This window comes from Camelus ferus, chromosome 3, assembly GCF_009834535.1.
Source record: "Camelus ferus isolate YT-003-E chromosome 3, BCGSAC_Cfer_1.0, whole genome shotgun sequence".
NCBI lineage: Eukaryota > Metazoa > Chordata > Mammalia > Artiodactyla > Camelidae > Camelus > Camelus ferus.
In genome coordinates this window covers 69,555,674-69,573,257 of record NC_045698.1, presented here as the reverse complement: position 1 = coordinate 69,573,257, position 17,584 = coordinate 69,555,674, and the positions used below count along the sequence as shown (strand labels likewise).

The following is a 17,584-nucleotide window of genomic DNA, read 5'->3' as shown; positions in this document are numbered from 1 at the left end:
AGTTTCCTTACAGTAAGTTTTAATATTACAATTGAATACTTATTAGTGAAACTACTTTTTTTATTTGCCCTCTATCTTGGCCTGCCCTCCAAGGTCCATCAGGGCAGCAAGGGCCTGGTCACTTCTGTTCCTTTTTTATTTCACCTTTTTTTCCTTAAAGTGCTCACCCACCTTCTTATTTAAATCCATGGTAACTATCACAAGAGAGAATACATAAACACGTTAAAATAATGAAGGATGGAACGGAAAGAATTTAAGAACTAGCTTTTCTTAATGAGCATCTTGATGGAGAGATAGAGATAAATCATACCTTCCTCCTTAGACTTAAGCCTCACACAGCTTCAGAACTCGTCAACTTTCTCCAGAGGATAAAGAATGTTGTCACTCTTAGCCCCATGTGATCACCAGAAATTCTGCCAGTTTCCTTGCCCCCTAGTAGTGACCCTCCATCTAGACCTAGTCCATGTTGTTACCTATATAATATGTGGTTGTATATATAGATAGCCTTACGAATGTAAATATATCAGTAGGCAGGATATCTGCAATAAGGTCTGCAAGAAGTACAAGTGCTGGCATAAAGGGCAAACATATATGCAATTTTTTTAGATATTAAAGATACCCTTTTCATCAGAGTTGCACCATTTTGTCATCTTACAAGCAACATATGAAAGTATTCTGTTTCTACACTGCCACATAAGCAATTTTATTATCAGGATTTTATTCCTGTCAACTAGGTACATAAATATTATCACAGTTACATTGTTTAATACACTGTGTCTATTTTTGGTTGTTTCAGGCAGCAAGATAAATCTGGTCCCTGTTACTTCATCCTGGGTAGGGGAGGATGTTTTCCAGAATATCTTGTGTCATGGGATATTCACATGTCTACTTGTTGGCTTACAAATATCATAAAAATTTCTTACATCACTTGGAATTTTAAATTGGAAAGTTTCCCTAGAACTGTCAAATAATCAGGTAACCTAATACTATTTTTCTTATCCTTTTTATACGACTACTCAAAGTGCTATTTGAAAAGTGTAATACAGTAAATTGCCCATTTTTTGTGGAATGGATAAAAGGGAATGAGGTTACTTTTAATACAACTACTTAGAGCATTATGAAATAATATTTAGGACTAAAGTAAACTTGTAACTGCTAAATATTCTTGATAGTTATTACATACTGGACAATGCTATAGTGTCATCTACTTCTACAAATCAATAAATACTACCCTGGAATAGTATCTAAATTCATCATGAATCTCAGTGCATGCCCTAGGAATCCTTTCAGTAAGTGAAATTTACCTGCACATCTCTCTTTTAGATCATTGAAGTTTTCTAAGGGAGCCCTCTAAGAGACAGGCCCCACAAGACTTCATGGAATGGCTCTTTGCTTTTTTCCTGCTAGACCAAGGGAACTATTATGAGTCTTTGGTCTCCTCAGCCTCTAGCATGATATATAACAAAAATTAAGTGCTGAATGTGAGGACGAATGAAAGAATAATAAGTGGAGGGAAAGAAAGCATTCCACAACTAGGCAACTAGCTGTTTAAAAAAAATAAACAAGTTTATACTAAGGTATTGAAGAGTTAACGTGCTTATGATTATTAAGCAAATACTTATATTTTAGCAGGATTTTTCTGGAACTACAATGTTTATCAGAAAGGACATGTGGAATTTCAGACAGCAAAGCAGGATATATGAAGGAGCAACAGGACCTTGGAGCAATTCCTCGAATTATATTCCACCTATTCGTCAACTCCAGGGCTATTTCTGAGGGGAGTACAAGGTAATTAATTTTAACAAGACATGTAAGTACTAAGGGATCTGCTACAGTCCCATTACAGTGTAACATTTATTTCTATACATGTATATTACACATACATATTTCATACATGTGAAATGAATGAATACTGTGTAAGCTTATTTTGGTATCAAAGCACTTTCACTAGAATAGAGAAGGAAAACTGAGCAAAAGAAAAAAGAAAGGAGTTGTGTTGCCAGGAAGAGTAAGCTATAGATAAGAGTCAAGAGAAAGCAAATTTTGTGTAATAGGTAGACATCAATATTTAAGGGAGGTGTCCACAAAGATCTGTCATACACTGAATAAGTCTTAGAAAAGACACAAAGAAAACATACCTTTCCTACCACAATTCTTAGCCCTAGTTTAATGAAATCAAAATACAACTAATTCTTGAATAAGATGGCTTAAAGTAAAGTGCTAAAGAAAGGCATGATATGTATCGTAAAGCACTGCAGAGAGATCTAATAATATTTGGCCCAGAAGAGGAATGGCCCAGGAGAGGGCAGGCCCAGGAGAGGGCAGAGCAGCACCAGGTGAGGGCAGGTCCAGGAGAATGCAAACGCAGGAGAGGGCGGAACAGGGTGAAGGTAGACCCAGGTGAGGGCAGGCCCAGGTGAGGGCAGGACAAGGTGAGGGCAGGCCCAGGAGAGGGCAGGACCATGTGAGAGCATGCCCAGGAGAGGTCATACCCAGGAGAGGGTAGGCCCAGGTGCAAGCAGGATCAGGATAGGGCAAAACCAAGAGAGGGCAGGCGCACGTGTGGCAGGCCCAAGTGAGTGCAGGCTCAGGTCAGTGCAACCCCAGGAGAGTTTAGGCCCAGGTAAGGGCAGGCCCAGGAGAGAGCAGGCCCAGGTGAGGGCAGGCCCAGGAGAGGGCAGGACCAGGTGAGGGCAGGCCCAGCAGAGGGCAGGACTAGGTGAGGGCAGGCCAAGGTGAGGGCAGGCCCAGGAGAGGGCAGGACCAGGTGAGGGCAGGCCCAGCAGAGGGCAGGACTAGGTGAGGGCAGGCCAAGGTGAGGGCAGGCCCAGGAGAGGGCCTGCCCTGACCTGGTCCTGCACTCTCGTGGGCCTGATCTCTTGTTCCTGCCTTACCCTGGGCCTGCCCTAACATTGTCCTGACTTCTCCTGGGTCTGCCCTCTCCTGGGCCTGTGCTCACATGAGCCTGCCCTCTTCTAGTCCTGCCCCCTCCTGGACCTGCCTTCACCTGGACCTGCCCTCTACTGGTTCTGCCCTCTCTTGGGACTACCCTCACTGGGTCCTGCTCTCTCCTGGGCCTGCCCTCTCCTGGTCCTGTGCTCTCATGGGCCTGACCTCACCTGTCCCGCCCTCACCTGGTCCTGCCTGCTCCTGGGCCTGCCCTCTCCTGGTCCTGCCATCTCTGGTCCTGCCCTCTCATCCTCTGATGCTAGTGAATCAAACCATCTAATGGATACTTTCCATTAGAGTTACTGTGGCGTTCCCTGTCTGTGTGAGCAGTTACCAGAATCCAGCAGTACTAGCTTCCCCACCCCTCCTCCTCCCCCACGTGGGAGCAAAGAATTATACAGCCCTGGAAGTTCTCCCAGGCCAACTGTCAGCCGGGCCAACTGTCAACCTCCCCACGGGACGTCTGCCTCTGCCCAAGGAGAAACGTTCCCTCTGGAGGTCTGGGTTGCGGATGCCCCGTTGGCCCCCACGCCCGAGCCTCGCAGGCTTTTCGGTTGGAGCTCGAAGAGCAGGCCGCTCTGCGCCAGTGGGAGCCGCGCCCGCGCCCCGCCCGCCCTGCGCGGACCGACGTGAGCCATGACCCCGCCCCAGCCGGCCCGGGGAGCGCCATGCAGGAAAACCTAGCGGAAGTGGAGCCCAAGGCCTCGCAGGCTGAGCCTGCCGAGGTCCACAAGCCCTTGCAGGCCAGGGAAGCTGGGGAAGAAAACACAGGCTTGAGGACCGTTCCAGCCAGCCAGGCAGAATTACAAGAAAAGGAAAGCAACCTGTCTCACACCTCGCCCTCCAGTACCAAGAAGGTACAAGAACAACAGAAAGAGAGTTTGGAGGGGCTTTGCGGCTTAGGCTGTGTGGTTATTCCCCGCTGTCCGTGTTTTAACAACGTCAGCTTCTTCCTAGTTTTTTTCTGCATCTTGGTCATCTCTCAAGGTAAGCCTGAGGTGGGGGCTGGGTAGAGGAGAGGCTTTGTTGGGGGCGAAGGGGGGCGCCAGGGGTCTGCCTACGTGGGGGAGGGGGGAAGGGGCTAGGTGTGTGTGTGGAGAACCGTGTGGGGGCCCGGCTTGATGTCGCTGCACTCCCCAGCGTTGTCGAGGTATGTCCGGAATCAAAGCAGGTTAAACGGCCGCTCCCTTGGGTATGGGCTCCGGTCACAGCTTCACCTCATCAGGCACCTGACTGAGGCAATCCCACCTCACAGTGTGAGTGAAAGGGGCCTGGCCTCCAGATAGCCAGATGCAGAGAGCGTACTGTTGAGTCATTTAACCTGTGTTTGGTCACCAACCCTGAGACATTCAGTCACTCAAGGCTGAATCAGCTGGGGGATTAAAAAAGTTGAAAACAGTGTCTGTGACCACCAGGTTGTTTCTGCTTCTGCCCAGAACTTTGAGACACACTGGCCAAGGTACTTCCTGCCTGGATCTTGTTTCCTTATGTGTGAGCTGAGGAGGTGGAGTGGGACCTCAGTCTATATCAGAGAACCCAACTAGAAGGTGTACCTTTGCCCACAGTTTGAAGAAGAATGTGAATTCGAATGCTTTTAAAGGCGGGGGCGTATATTCTTTACTTGGCCACAGCCCTCACCAGTCCTATTAAACCTAGATTCTTTACAAACCGGTTTACACTAATGGTACTGGAGTTTGCCAGACATGATCTCTTTCTGCTCTAAATTTCTTTGTCTAAATAACTTAAGTAAAAAGGCTATATGTAATAAGAACTATATGAGAGGAACAAATAAATGGTCATTATTTGACTTGAGAAATCATCAAAGAAGTTTCTTTGAGAAAGAAGCTTTTGAATCGTGCCTTGATAAGTGGGTACAGTGATAACTGGGAATGTAGTTGCATGTTTATTGAATAAGGAAATGAAAAACATTGAGATACAGGAAAGCCCTTTTTCAGAATGGTTAGTGATGAGTTTGGCTTGGATAAGAGTTTCACCTAACCACCGAAAACGGCAATTAAATTTATTTTATTCATTGTGTCTCCCCAGGACCTAATATAGTGACTGAGGCAGAAAAGACAATAAATTTGTATTAAATACATAAATGAGTAAAAAAAAAAAAAAGGAAAAGACAAATTGTGGCCACATTATGAAGGTCTTTAAATACCAGACTGAGTTTTGACGGGATACTAAAAGGCGTTTACTTACCATTAATGTACTAGGTTAGTAAGTCAGGTGCTTTACAGGCATTGTCCCCTTACTAGGTGGGTGGGTAATGTGGAGCCAGTAAAGGTTTTTAATAAGCAGTTGCAGTGAATGGTTTTTAGCTCCCCTACTTGTTAACTGACTTCATACAGATCATTAGCACAGTTTGGGTATAATATTGAGTCTTACTTTCATAAATATGGTATATCGCTTCACTTATCTATTTATCAAATAATCTATTTATTGTTTATTGTTACATTTTAAACAGTTTTGAAACAATTTCAAAAGCACTGAATGGGTTCAAAAGTAATACAAAGAATTCCTGCCTCCCTTTCACCCAGATTCTCCAGTTGTTTATACTTTACCACATTTGTTCCTTCACCTTTTCTGTCCTATACATATAGACTTTTTCAGACATGGGGGCCCATTACTGCTCAATACTCTAGTGTGTATCTTCCCAAAGTGAGGACACTCTCCTACATAATCAGCCCGCCCAGTCAGGAATCCCAGTGTGACACTGCCATCACTTTATGATTGGTGGCCCCACTCACATGTTGCCAACTGTCTCAGCATTGTCTCCTTTTCCTTTTCGGTACAAAATTCAGTCCAGGAACACACGTCACATTTAGTTGTCTTGTTTTAGACTTCTTTAATCTGCAGCAGTTCCTCATTTTTTCCCACTTCTTATGTCCATGTAAGTTTTAACGTATATGGGTCCTTCATTCTGTATGTTGAACTTCAATATGGGTTTTTTTTAATCATTTCTTATGACCAGACTCAGGCGGTGCCTGCCTGCCTCCCTCTCTCCCTCTCCCCACAGATCTGCCTTTTCTTGTCTTTCCATTTTCTTGTGTCTTCTTGAAGTGTTCTTTTGTTGAAGTCCAGTTTATTAATTTTTAATTGTTCATTCTTTTTGTTTTCTATCAAAGAAAGTATTGCCTAACTCAGTGTCATTAAGATTTTCTTTGTTGTCTTTTAGAAGTTTTATGGTTTAGCTCTTATGTTTACATCTCTGACCCATTTTGAATGGATTTTTTTGTGTATGGAAAGGGTCAAGATTCATTTTTTCCATATAGAAACTATTCTAGCATGATATATCAAACAGACTGTCTTTTAACACATTGCATTACCTTGGCACTTTTGCTGAAATTCTGATCTCTCTCTGAGTCTATTTCTAGCTTCTCTATCCTGTTCTGTTGACCTAATATGTCTAATTGATGCAAATACTGTATTGCATTGATTACTCTGGTTTTATTGTATGTTTTGGAATCAGATATTTTTCTGACTTTGTTCTTTTTGAAGGTTGTTTTGGCTATTCTAGATACTTTGCCTTTCCACATTAATTTTAGAATCAATTTGTTGAATTCTGTTAAAAAAAAGCTTACTGGGATTTTAATTGGGGATTCTTTGATTCTATACGTTTGGAGAAAATTGACATTTTAACAATATTAAATGTTCTGATGCCTGACTATGATATATCTACTTACTTACTTAGGTCTTCTATCCTGCAAGTTTGGTAAATTAACTTACTAGTTTTAGAAGTCTTGTGGCAGATTTCTTAGGATTTTTAACTACATGATCATGTAATCTTGAATTAGGACATTTTTACTTCTTTCTTCCCAATCTGTATGCTTTTTATTTCTTTTTCTTGCTTTGTTGCACTCTCTGGGACGTCCAGTACAATGCTGAAGAGAAGTTTTGAAAAGAGATGTTCATTTATTTTTCCTGTTTTTAGGTAGAAATCATTTAGCGTTTCACAATTAAATATGTTAACTGCAGATTTTCTGTAGATGACCTTTATCAGTTTGCAGATGTTTCCTTTTATTCTTAGTTGGTTAGGAATTTTCATCAGTGGTGTTGAATTTTATCAAGTGTTTTTTTCCATTAGCTATTGAGACCATCATATGTTTCTCTTTTATTTATTTTATTAACATTATATATTGTGTTTTTTGATTTTTGGATGTTTAACCAACCTTGCATTCTGGGGATAAACCTTTGTTATTGGCCTATTATCTTTTTTATATATTGCTGGATTCAATTTGCCGAAATTTTGCAAAGAATTTTTTTTAATGAGAAGGCTGGTCTATAGTTTACTTGGAATGCTTTTGTCTGTATTCAGTATCAGGTTATACTGGCCTCATTGATTAATTGGGATGTGTTCCTTTCTTCTTTTTTCTGAAAGAGTTTATGTAGGGTTGGATGCCAATACAAACTCTTTCAGAATCCATTTGTCAATTTATTGCCTCTGTGTATCAGTATCAGTATCAGTATCAGTTTATTGCCTTTTTGCTCCAAACTCATCCTTTTTGCCTGCTCTGTGAAAATGGACCTAAGCCCTTTAGATATTTTTCTTTGCCAGCTGTCACAATCTTTTTTAAATTTATTGAAGTATAGTCAGTTTACAATGTTGTGTCAATTTCTGGTGTACAGCATAACAGTTCAGTAATACATATACATATATATTTATCTTCATATTGTTTTTCATTATAGGTTACTATAAATTATTGAATATAGTACCCTGTGCTATACAGTATAAACATATTGTTTATTTATTTTCTATATAGTAGTTAGTATCTGCAAATCTCAAACTTTCAATTTATCCCTTCCCACCTTCCCACCCCTTTTCCCCCCTGGTAACCATAAGTTTGTTTTCTATATTCTGTGAGTCTGTTTCTGTTTTGTAAATAAGCTCATTTGTCTTTTTTTAGATTCCACATGCAAGTGATATCATATGGTATTTTTCTTTTTCTGGCTTACTTCAATTAGAATGTCAATCTCCAGGTCCATCTGTGTTGCTGCAAATATTCTTTTTTATGGCTGAGTAGTATTCCACTGTATAAATTTACCACAACTTCTTTATCTAGTCATCTGTCGATGGACATTTAGGTTTTTTCCATGTCTTGGCTGCTAAGAACATTGGGGTGCATGTAGGTTAATAATTCTTTATATCAAACTTTTCCTGTTCAAATTACTATGTGGTTTCTCTCTTTTGATTGGATCAACACTTTTATGAAATTGATATCAACAGTAGCCCAGAAGATATATTTATAAAGAATGGAATTTTAGGATTGGTTTTATTATGCCTTTAATTTGAGCTCTTTGATCAGATCGGTAGTAGTTCTTGGCATGTAGTGGCATCATAATTAATCAAGCTAACACCTGTGCTTGGTTGGGATGACCTTTCAAATGAAGCACATACCTTGAAAGCCAAGTGGATGCTGTACTTTATGTTATGGTGGTAATGATGTCCATAAGGACTCTGGTGTTCAATGGAGTCTTTTGTGTCTCCTTAAGCAGTTATGAAGAGAAAATGACAAACTTTGATTTGTTAACTCTCAGCTCAGGTCATGGTCTGAGTATTCAAGGGCTCCTATCAAAGCCCTAAAAGAAACTGCCATTTATTTTAACCATACAGCAGATATTCCTGGAAATCAAACACAAAATGTAAATGTTTGGACTCATGGTAACTCTATTTTTAGTTTTTTAAGGAACTTCCATACTGGTCTCCATAGTGGCTGCACCAAATTACATTCCCACCAACAGTGTAGGAGGGTTCCTTTTTCTCCACACTTTCTCCAGCATTTATTTGTAGACTTTGAAGATTGCCATTATCACTGGTGTGAGGTGATACTTCATTGGAGTGTTGATTTGCATTTCTCTGATAATTAGAGATATTGAGCATCTTTTCATGTGCGCATTGGCCACGTGGATGTCTTCATTGGAGAAATATCTATTTAGATATTTTGCCCATTTTTGATGGGTTGTATGTTCTTTTTGATATTGAGCTGTATGAGCTGTGTGTATATTTTACAAATTAATCCCTTGTCAGTCACACCATTTGCAAATATTTTCTCCCATTCTGTATATTGTCTTTTCATTTTGTTTATGGCTGCCTTTGTTGTGCAAAAGCTTTTAAGTTTAATTAGGTCCCATTTGGGTTTTTTTGTTTTTATTTCCATTACTCTAAAAGATAGATCCAAAAAAATATTTCTGTGATTTATGTCAAAGAATGTTCTGCCTATGTTTTCCTCTAGTATCCTTAGAGTATCTGGTCTTACATTTAGGTCTTTAATCTGTTTTGAGTTTATTTTTATGTATGATATTAGAGAATGTTATAATTTCATTCCTTTACATTTCATTCCTGTCCAGTTTTCCCAGCACTACTTATTGAAGAGACTGTCTTTAGTCCATCATATTTCTTGCCTCCTTTGTTGTAGATTAATTGACCATAAGTGTGTGGGTTTATTTCTGGGCTTTCTATCCTATTCCATTGATCTATATGTCTGTTTTTATTCCAGTACCATAGTGTTTTGATTATTGTGGCTTTGTAGTATAGCCTAAAGTCAGGAAGCGTGATTTCTCCAGCTCTGTTCTTTTTTTCTCAAGAAAAAACTAAAAATAGAGTTATGATATGATCCATCAATCCCACTTCTGGGTATATATCTGGGGAAAAAAACCCTTAATTCAAAAAGATACATGCACCCCAATGTTCACGGTAGCACTATTTACAATAGCCAAGACACGGAGCCACCTAAATCTCCACTGACAGATGAAGGGATAAAGAAGATGCAGTGTGTATATAAAATGGAATATTAGCCAGGGAAAGGAATGAAATAACGCCATTTGCAGCAACATGGATGGACCTAGAGATTACCATATTAAATGAAGTAAATCAGATAAGAGAAGTCGAATATCATATGTTATTGCTTATGTGTGGAATCTAAAAAAATGAAGCAAATGAACTTATTTACAAAATAGAAATGAACTCACAGACAGAAAAGAAATTCATGGTTACCAAAGGGGAAAGAGTGGGGGAGGGATAGGTTAGGAGTTTGGGATTAACATATACACACTCCTATATATAAAATCGATCACCAAAAATGGCTTACTCTATATCACTGGGAACTATATTTAATATCTTATAATTACCTATAATGGAAAATAATCTGAAAAAGAAGATATATATGTGTGTGTGTGTATATATATATATATACACACACACACATAATTGAATCACTTTGCTGTACACTTGAAACTAACACAACATTGTAAATCAACTATACATCAATTAAAAAATAAAAGGAGCAAAATATATAAATGTATGGACTAATGAATTATAATGACAAATTAAAAATTTTGTCAGGTTTGCTCTGTGTCTTCCCTTCTTTTATTTATCCAAGATGGGTTGTTAATTTTTCAGTCTGAACAGTTTTGTTACATGTTAGGAAATAGGTGACTTCTAAGTTCCTTACATGTGGAAATAGAAATGTCTGTAAGTTTTTGTGTGGGTACTTATTTTCATTTCTCTGAAGTTTATACCTAGGAGTTGTATTGCTGGGTCATACTGTAACTCTAATTAAATTTGTAAGTATTTTGTAGGTTCTCCATATAGGTACTTCATCAGATTGAAGAAGTTGACTTTTATTCGTAGTTCATTGAGTGTTTTTGTTATGGAAAGATACTGGATTTTATTAAATGCTTTTTCTGCATTTTGATGTTTATGTGGCTTTTGTTCTTATATTAGTATACTGAATTACAATGACTCATTTTCATATAATAGAATGAAATTAAGGAGGTCTGTGGCTTTACACACTTAAATTTGGTGAAACACTCAAAATAATCATAATTGGGGACAACTTACTTGAATTTTTTCTTATAAAGTATTTGTCAAAGAAAGATTCTCTGAATGAAGTATTTTAGCCAAAATACATCAGTACAAAAATAAAACTGAAGACATTATTTAGTAGTGTTTTCTCTAAGTTTATTAGATACTTACATACTTGTAGAGAGTGTTTTCTCAATTAAAATACTATGATCTGCAGTGAAGAGTCATTTGGAGACCTTAACAACTTTAGATTTATTAACTGCTATATTGCTGATCCCTAAGACCTCACTCAGACTGAATGATTCACTAGAAGGACTTGGAAGAAGGTGTTACGTTCATGGTTATGATTTATTACAGTGAAAAGATGCAGATTGAAATTAGCAATGGGAAAAGGCACACGAGACAAAGTCCAGAAGAAACCAGGCCAAGCTTCTGTGTGTCTTGAAGTCAGGCCTTTTTTGAGCACTCAGGCCTGCTGAGACAATTCTTTACTGCAAAACTATAAAAAGCAACTTTAATGAATTGCAGTTAATTTTATAAGAACAAATAAGATCATATTAAAAATATATTCTTCAGAAGAAAAATGAATAACGTTTCATTAGAGGTAAGTATGGTAAGAGGTTGGTTAAACTGTATGGGTGTATAGCAGGTATAATACTCCTTCATTTTGTAAATATCATCATATATTATACAAAGATATTTGAAAAGTTTTTGACTGAAATTTTAGCTTTATCAGTGTAATAAAACTAATTTGTCTATAAATTATAAAAATCGTATTTTTTATGTAGTATTCCATACCAGGCTTTGAACTAGGAAAAATACAAGCAAATCATCCCTCAGAGATGGGAATCTGGAATTGGTTTTCTGACCTCATTAAGCTTGAAAACAATGAAAAAAGCAATGTTTGTGCCTGTGGAAAATGGTACACTGGAAATTAATGGCATGTAGTGACAAAAGAGTTATTTAAAATGTTGCCTGGTATAAAGGTCTTATTAGAGGCAAGACTTGGGAGACTAGTAGCTTCTGCAATTGACTCCTGTGGTGGAACTTTTGACCACAAAGATTGTGGTCAATGCTTCTCATTGTCCTGAACAATTTACAGGAAGAAAATGAGAAATTTAGGACATAATTAGAAAATGTATGAGCTTCTCTGATGGTTCTGTGAGAGTCTTACCACTTTTAGCCACATACTACATATTTGGAACAGTACCAACTCTAATTCACAGTTGTAAAATTACAACATAAGTTAAATTCATAAATTCACAAGATCACTTATCTGAGAGTTGGGGCATTGATTGGAGAGGAGTGGAACCTTGAGAAATGGGACAAAGGCATTTGAGTGGAATTCAGTAAATCTGACAACCATAAATCCTAAAATTCTAAACCTCATTTTCCAATAGGAGCAGCTACTTTTCCTTTGTCTGAAAAAAAAGCAATTCCTTGTTTGGAGCCACTGAATTTGCTGCTTCTGAGTTAAGGGAATGAGGATTGCCCCCATGGCTGACTTTACCACTCCTTATTGCTAGACTCATACTGGAATTAGATGCCAGCCTCTCCCAGAATGACTAACAAAAAATCTGTCCTGGAGATAATATCTTATCTTATACACCAAAAATTTGCCTGTGACTTCAGCATTGTCTTTAGGGACCAATTGGTATGGTGTGTGCAGAGCTACATGTTCTCAAATGAAGGAAAAATTTCTTCATTTACACCTCCCATTACTAAGAAAGAACATAATTTTTTATGAACTTGTGGTTTTTTTGAAGGCAAAAGTATGCTGTAGTATAATTCTATATATAGCATTAAAGCCCTGAAAAACAGAGGGAAAAGGAAATCCTCCCACTGGGCAAGACTAATATTAAAGAGTTGATATTGCCTAGATACTATGCTGCCATTGCTTACTGGTTTGGCTGTTTGATAACTAGGAAAGGGTTGGGTAAGTATTAGGTCTCTCTGAATAGGCAAAGTTATCCTATGTGAATGTTCACCAAAGAAATCTATTGCAGAGGAACTTCTCAGTAACAAGGTAGACAGATAATCATTTTGTGATTTTTTTAACTTTTTTTCATTGAGTTATAGTCATTTTATAATGTGTCAAATTCCAATGTAAAGCACAACTTTTCAGTTATGCATGAACATATATTCATTGTCACATTTTTTTTTTTTTTGCTGTGAGCTACCACAAGATCTTGTATATATATCCCTGTGTTATACAGTATAATCTTGTTTATCTATTCTGCATATGTCTGCCAGTATCTACAAATTTTGAAATCCCGGTCTGTCCCTTCCCACCCCCTGCTCCCTTGGCAACCACAAGTTTGTATTCTATGTCTATGAGTCTGTTTCTGTTTTGTATTTGTTCTTTTTTTTTTTTAGATTCCACATATGAGCAATCTCATATAGTATTTTTCTTTCTCTTTCTGGCTTACTTCACTTAGAATGACAGTCTCCAGGGACATTTATGTTGCTGCAAATGGTGTTATGTTGTCATTTTATGGCTGTATAGTATTCCACTGTATAAATATACTACATCTTCTTTATCCAGTCATCAGTTGATGGACATTTAGGCTGTTTCCATGTCTTGCCTATTGTAAATAATGCTCCTATGAACATTGGGGTGCAGGTGTCTTTTTGAAGTAGAGTTCCTTCTGGATATATGCCCAGGAGCGGGATTCCTGGGTCATATGATAAGTCTGTTCCTAGTCTTTTCAGGAATCTCCACACTGTTTTCCACAGTGGCTGCACCAAACTGCATTCCCACCAGCAGTGTAGGAGGATTCCCTTTTCTCTACAGCCTCTCCAGTATTTGTTATTTGTGGACTTTTGAATGATGGCCATTCTAACTGGTGTCATTGTAGTTTTGATTTGCATTTCTCTGATAATTAGTGATATTGAGCATTTTTTCATGTGCCTGTTGATCATTTGTATGTCTTCCTTGGAGAATTGCTTGTTTAGGTCTTCTGCCCATTTTTGGATTGGGTTGTTTGTTTTTTTCTTATTAATTCATATGAGCTGCTTATATATTCTGGAGATCAAGCTTTTGTCGGTTTCATCATTTGCAAAAGTTTTCTCCCATTCAGTAGGTTATCATTTTGTTTTACTTATGGTTTCCTTTGCTGTGCAGAAGCTTGTAAGTTTAATTAGGTCACATTTGTTTATTCTTGCTTTTATTTCTTTTGTGTGGGTAGACTGCCCTAGGAGAACATTTTTGAGATGTATGTGACATAATGTTTTGCTTATATTTTCTTCTGGGATGTTATTGTATCTTGTCTTATGTTTAAGTCTTTGATCCATTTTGAGTTTATTTTTGTGTATGGTGTAAGGGAGTGTTCTAATTTCATTGATTTACATGCTGCTGTCCAGTTTTTCCAACACCATTTGCTGAAGAGACTGTCTTTATTCCATTGTATATTTTTGCCTCTTTTGTCGAAGATTAGTTGACCAAAAGTTTGTGGGTTCATTTCTGGGCTCTCTATTCTGTTCCATTGGTCCATACGTCTGTTTTTGTACCAATACCATGCTGTCTTGATTACTACTGTAGCTCTGTAGTATTGTCTGAAGTCTGGGAGAGTTATTCCTCCAGCCTCTTTCTTTTTCTTCAGTAATGTTTTGGCAATTCTAGGTCTTTTGTGGTTCCATATAAATTTTATTATGATTTGTTCTAGTTCTGTGAAATATGTCCTGGATAATTTGATAGAGATTGCATTAAATCTGTAGATTACCTTGTGCAGTATGACCATTTTAACAGTACTGATTCTTCCATTCCAGGAGCACAGGATATCTTTCCATTTTTTAAAGTCTTCTTTAATTTCCTTCATCAATGATTTATAGTTTTCCGTGTATAAGTCTTTCACCTCGTTGGTTAGATCATCTTGTGATTATTAATCAGCCTCTTTCCTTTGCCATTGTTTGTCTTGTTCAATGGACTTGTATTTATAGTGACAATTGCATCAAGGATGAAGTTGTAGGAGAACTGAATGCAAGGATTTATCTTCACCAGCACTGATCTGGCTATTGCATTTCTGAGTACCTGAATGGCCAGTGGGAAAATTGCAATACAATCCAGGAAATAACTCCATCCTCTAATGAAACCAACCAGCTACCTGGAGGCAGGTTGATTATGTTATCTACTTCTATTACAGAGTGGGAGATAATCTCTTCTCACTGAAATAGATATTTATTGTAGATCTAGGTTCTTTTATCACCATGGTTCTGCCAGAACAACTGTAATTGGACTTAATAAATGCCTTATACACCATCCTGATCATTTTGCTTTTAATGAAGGAACTCATTTTACAGCAAAAGAAGTACATCAGAAAGTTCATATTCATGGAATTCACTGGTCTTACTACATAGCTCAGTAACCAGAAACTCTTGGCCTTACTGGTAATTATAATGTCCTATTGAAGACTCAGATGAGGCTTCAGCTAGGAGACAACAATCAAAAGTTTGGGCACTGTTCTGTAGGGTGGAGGCATATGCTTTATGATTGCAACCTATGTATGTTATCTGAGATAAAGGGGAAGAAGAGAGGGTGAATAATGGAATAAGGAAGTTAATAAATATTGACTGTGGTCTCATAACCACTTAGAAGAATAACTAGCAGCTGGCATTTTTCTTGTTTGTTTTATGTGTACACACACACAAACATATACATTTTGTGTGTGTGTGTATTTCAGTTTTTAATTTTTTCTCTTTCCCTTACTATTTTATAGTGCTGTGGAAGATAACTGTACAAATTTGGTTATATAATATTCCTGAATTAGAAGGGGAGTTAATACCCTAACCCCAGAGATAGACACATGACAAATGATACTCTACATTGTTTAAGGATGAATACATTGTCAAAAAAAAGTGTTAAAATGGTTTAGAAATTGTAAACTTCAGATGTAGGGTATGGGTTATGGAGTGAGAAAGAAGAATGCATTTGAGAAGTACATGTTGGGCTTCAACTTTTTCAACATTTTATTTCCTATTCTAGATGGGAGATAAGATTAGATTGTTATTTATTCTTTTTTATTGAAGTATAGTTGATTTACACTGTTGTGCTAGTTTCTGATGTACAGCATAGTGATTCGGTCATACATATATACACACATACTCTTTTTCATTATAAGTTATGATAATATATTGAATATAGTTCCCTGTGCTATACATTAGGACCTTGTTTATCTATTTTATATGTAGTAGTTTGTATCTGCTAATCCCAAACTCATAATTTATCCCTCTTTATCCCTCCCCCGACCTTCTTCTTTGGTAAGCATAAGTTTGTTTTCTATATCTGTGAGTCCATTTCTGTTTTGTAAATAAGGTCATTTGTTTCATTTTTTTTTTAGATTCCACATGTGATATCATGTGATATTTTGATATTTATCTTTCTCTGTCTGACTTACTTCACTTAGTATGATAATCTCTAGGTCCATCCTTGTTGCTGCAAATGGCATTACTTCATTATTTTTAATGGCTGAGTAGTATGTATATACACACCCCACATATTCTTTATCCAGTCATCCGTCAATTAACGTTTAGGTTGCTTCCATGTCTTGGCTGTTGTAAATAGTGCTGCTGTGAACATTGGGGTGCATGTATGTTTTCAAATTGGAGTTTTCTCCAGATATATGCCCAGGAGTGGGATTGCTGGATTATGGTAAGTCTATTTTTAGTTTTTTAAGTAATCTCCAAACTATTTTCCATGGGGGCTGTACCAAATTACATTCCTACCAACAACATAGAAGGGTTCCATTTTCTCCACACCCTCTCTAGCATTTTTCGTTTGTGGACTTTTTAAAGATGGCCATTCTGACTAGTGTAAGGTGATACCTCATTGTAGTTTTGATTTGCATTTCTCTAATAATTAGCGATATTGCGCATTTTTTCTTGTGCCTATTGGCCATCTGTATGTCTTCCTTGGAGAAGTGTCTGTTCAGGCCTTCTGCCCTTTTTTGATTGGGTTGTTTGATTTTTTGTTATTGAGTTGTATGAGCTGTTTGTATATTTTGAAAGTTAAGCCCTTTTGATTGCATCATTTGAAAATATTTTCTCCCAGTCTTTTCATTTTGTGTGTAGTTTCCTTTGCTGTGCAACAGGCTATACATTTTAACTGAAACATAATACATTAAAATATAGGATCAGTACAGTGAGATGATTAAAAAGAGCATATTTTTCAGTAAATTACTCATAAATATAATTTTAAATTAATTAAAAAATTCAAGTAGCAAATATTTCATAGAGATTAAGACCTATTAGTGTTTTAGAAAAGGAATTATGTGCTTATAGATCTCAAACATTCAGAATAACGTAAAATAAACTTAAATCGTTGTAAATTGTTCATTTTTTAATGATTTACTTTGTCTTTGTAAAAATAATTTTATGCATATTATTGCTTTCTTCTTTTCTTTTCACATTTTAGGTATTGTGTTTGGTCTTGTAAATCTGAGCAGCAACAGTTTTCAGGATAATCATCTGACAACCATTGGGAGTCTTGTGTTGTCATTGAGTTACGATATTTCATTTTGCCTGGTAGTTGTGTTTATAGCATACTGCGGAGGGAAAGGAAACATACCAAGATGGATTGCAGTTTCTTCCTTTTTAGTAGGATTTGGATCACTTTTATTTGCTTTTCCATACCTTAGTGGTAGAAATTATCAAATGAATGTAGTAACTGAAGGTAAGATTTTAAAAGCTACTATTGATACATCAAATCATTATTAGCTTAAACCATTGGCTCTAGAAACTTAAAATAGACTGATACTTATCTGTCTGTATACTCATTCATCTATGTCTATTTATATGATCAAATTTATTAAGCTGATTAATGGTAGCTCCCTA

General features: G+C 37.4%; 1 protein-coding gene across 1 annotated transcript in view; it reads left to right on the top strand.

The window, feature by feature from the left end:
* Positions 1-1,699: 1,699 nt before the first annotated feature.
* LOC116660016 (solute carrier organic anion transporter family member 6A1-like) overlaps positions 1,700-17,584 on the top strand; it is a 77,441-nt gene continuing 61,556 nt past the window's right edge. Inside the window, exons 1-3 of the mRNA XM_032468499.1 lie at positions 1,700-1,788; positions 3,428-3,936; positions 17,166-17,423. Of these exons, the coding sequence (XP_032324390.1) occupies positions 1,700-1,788; positions 3,428-3,936; positions 17,166-17,423 (856 nt within the window). The remainder of the gene's footprint in view (positions 1,789-3,427; positions 3,937-17,165; positions 17,424-17,584) is intronic.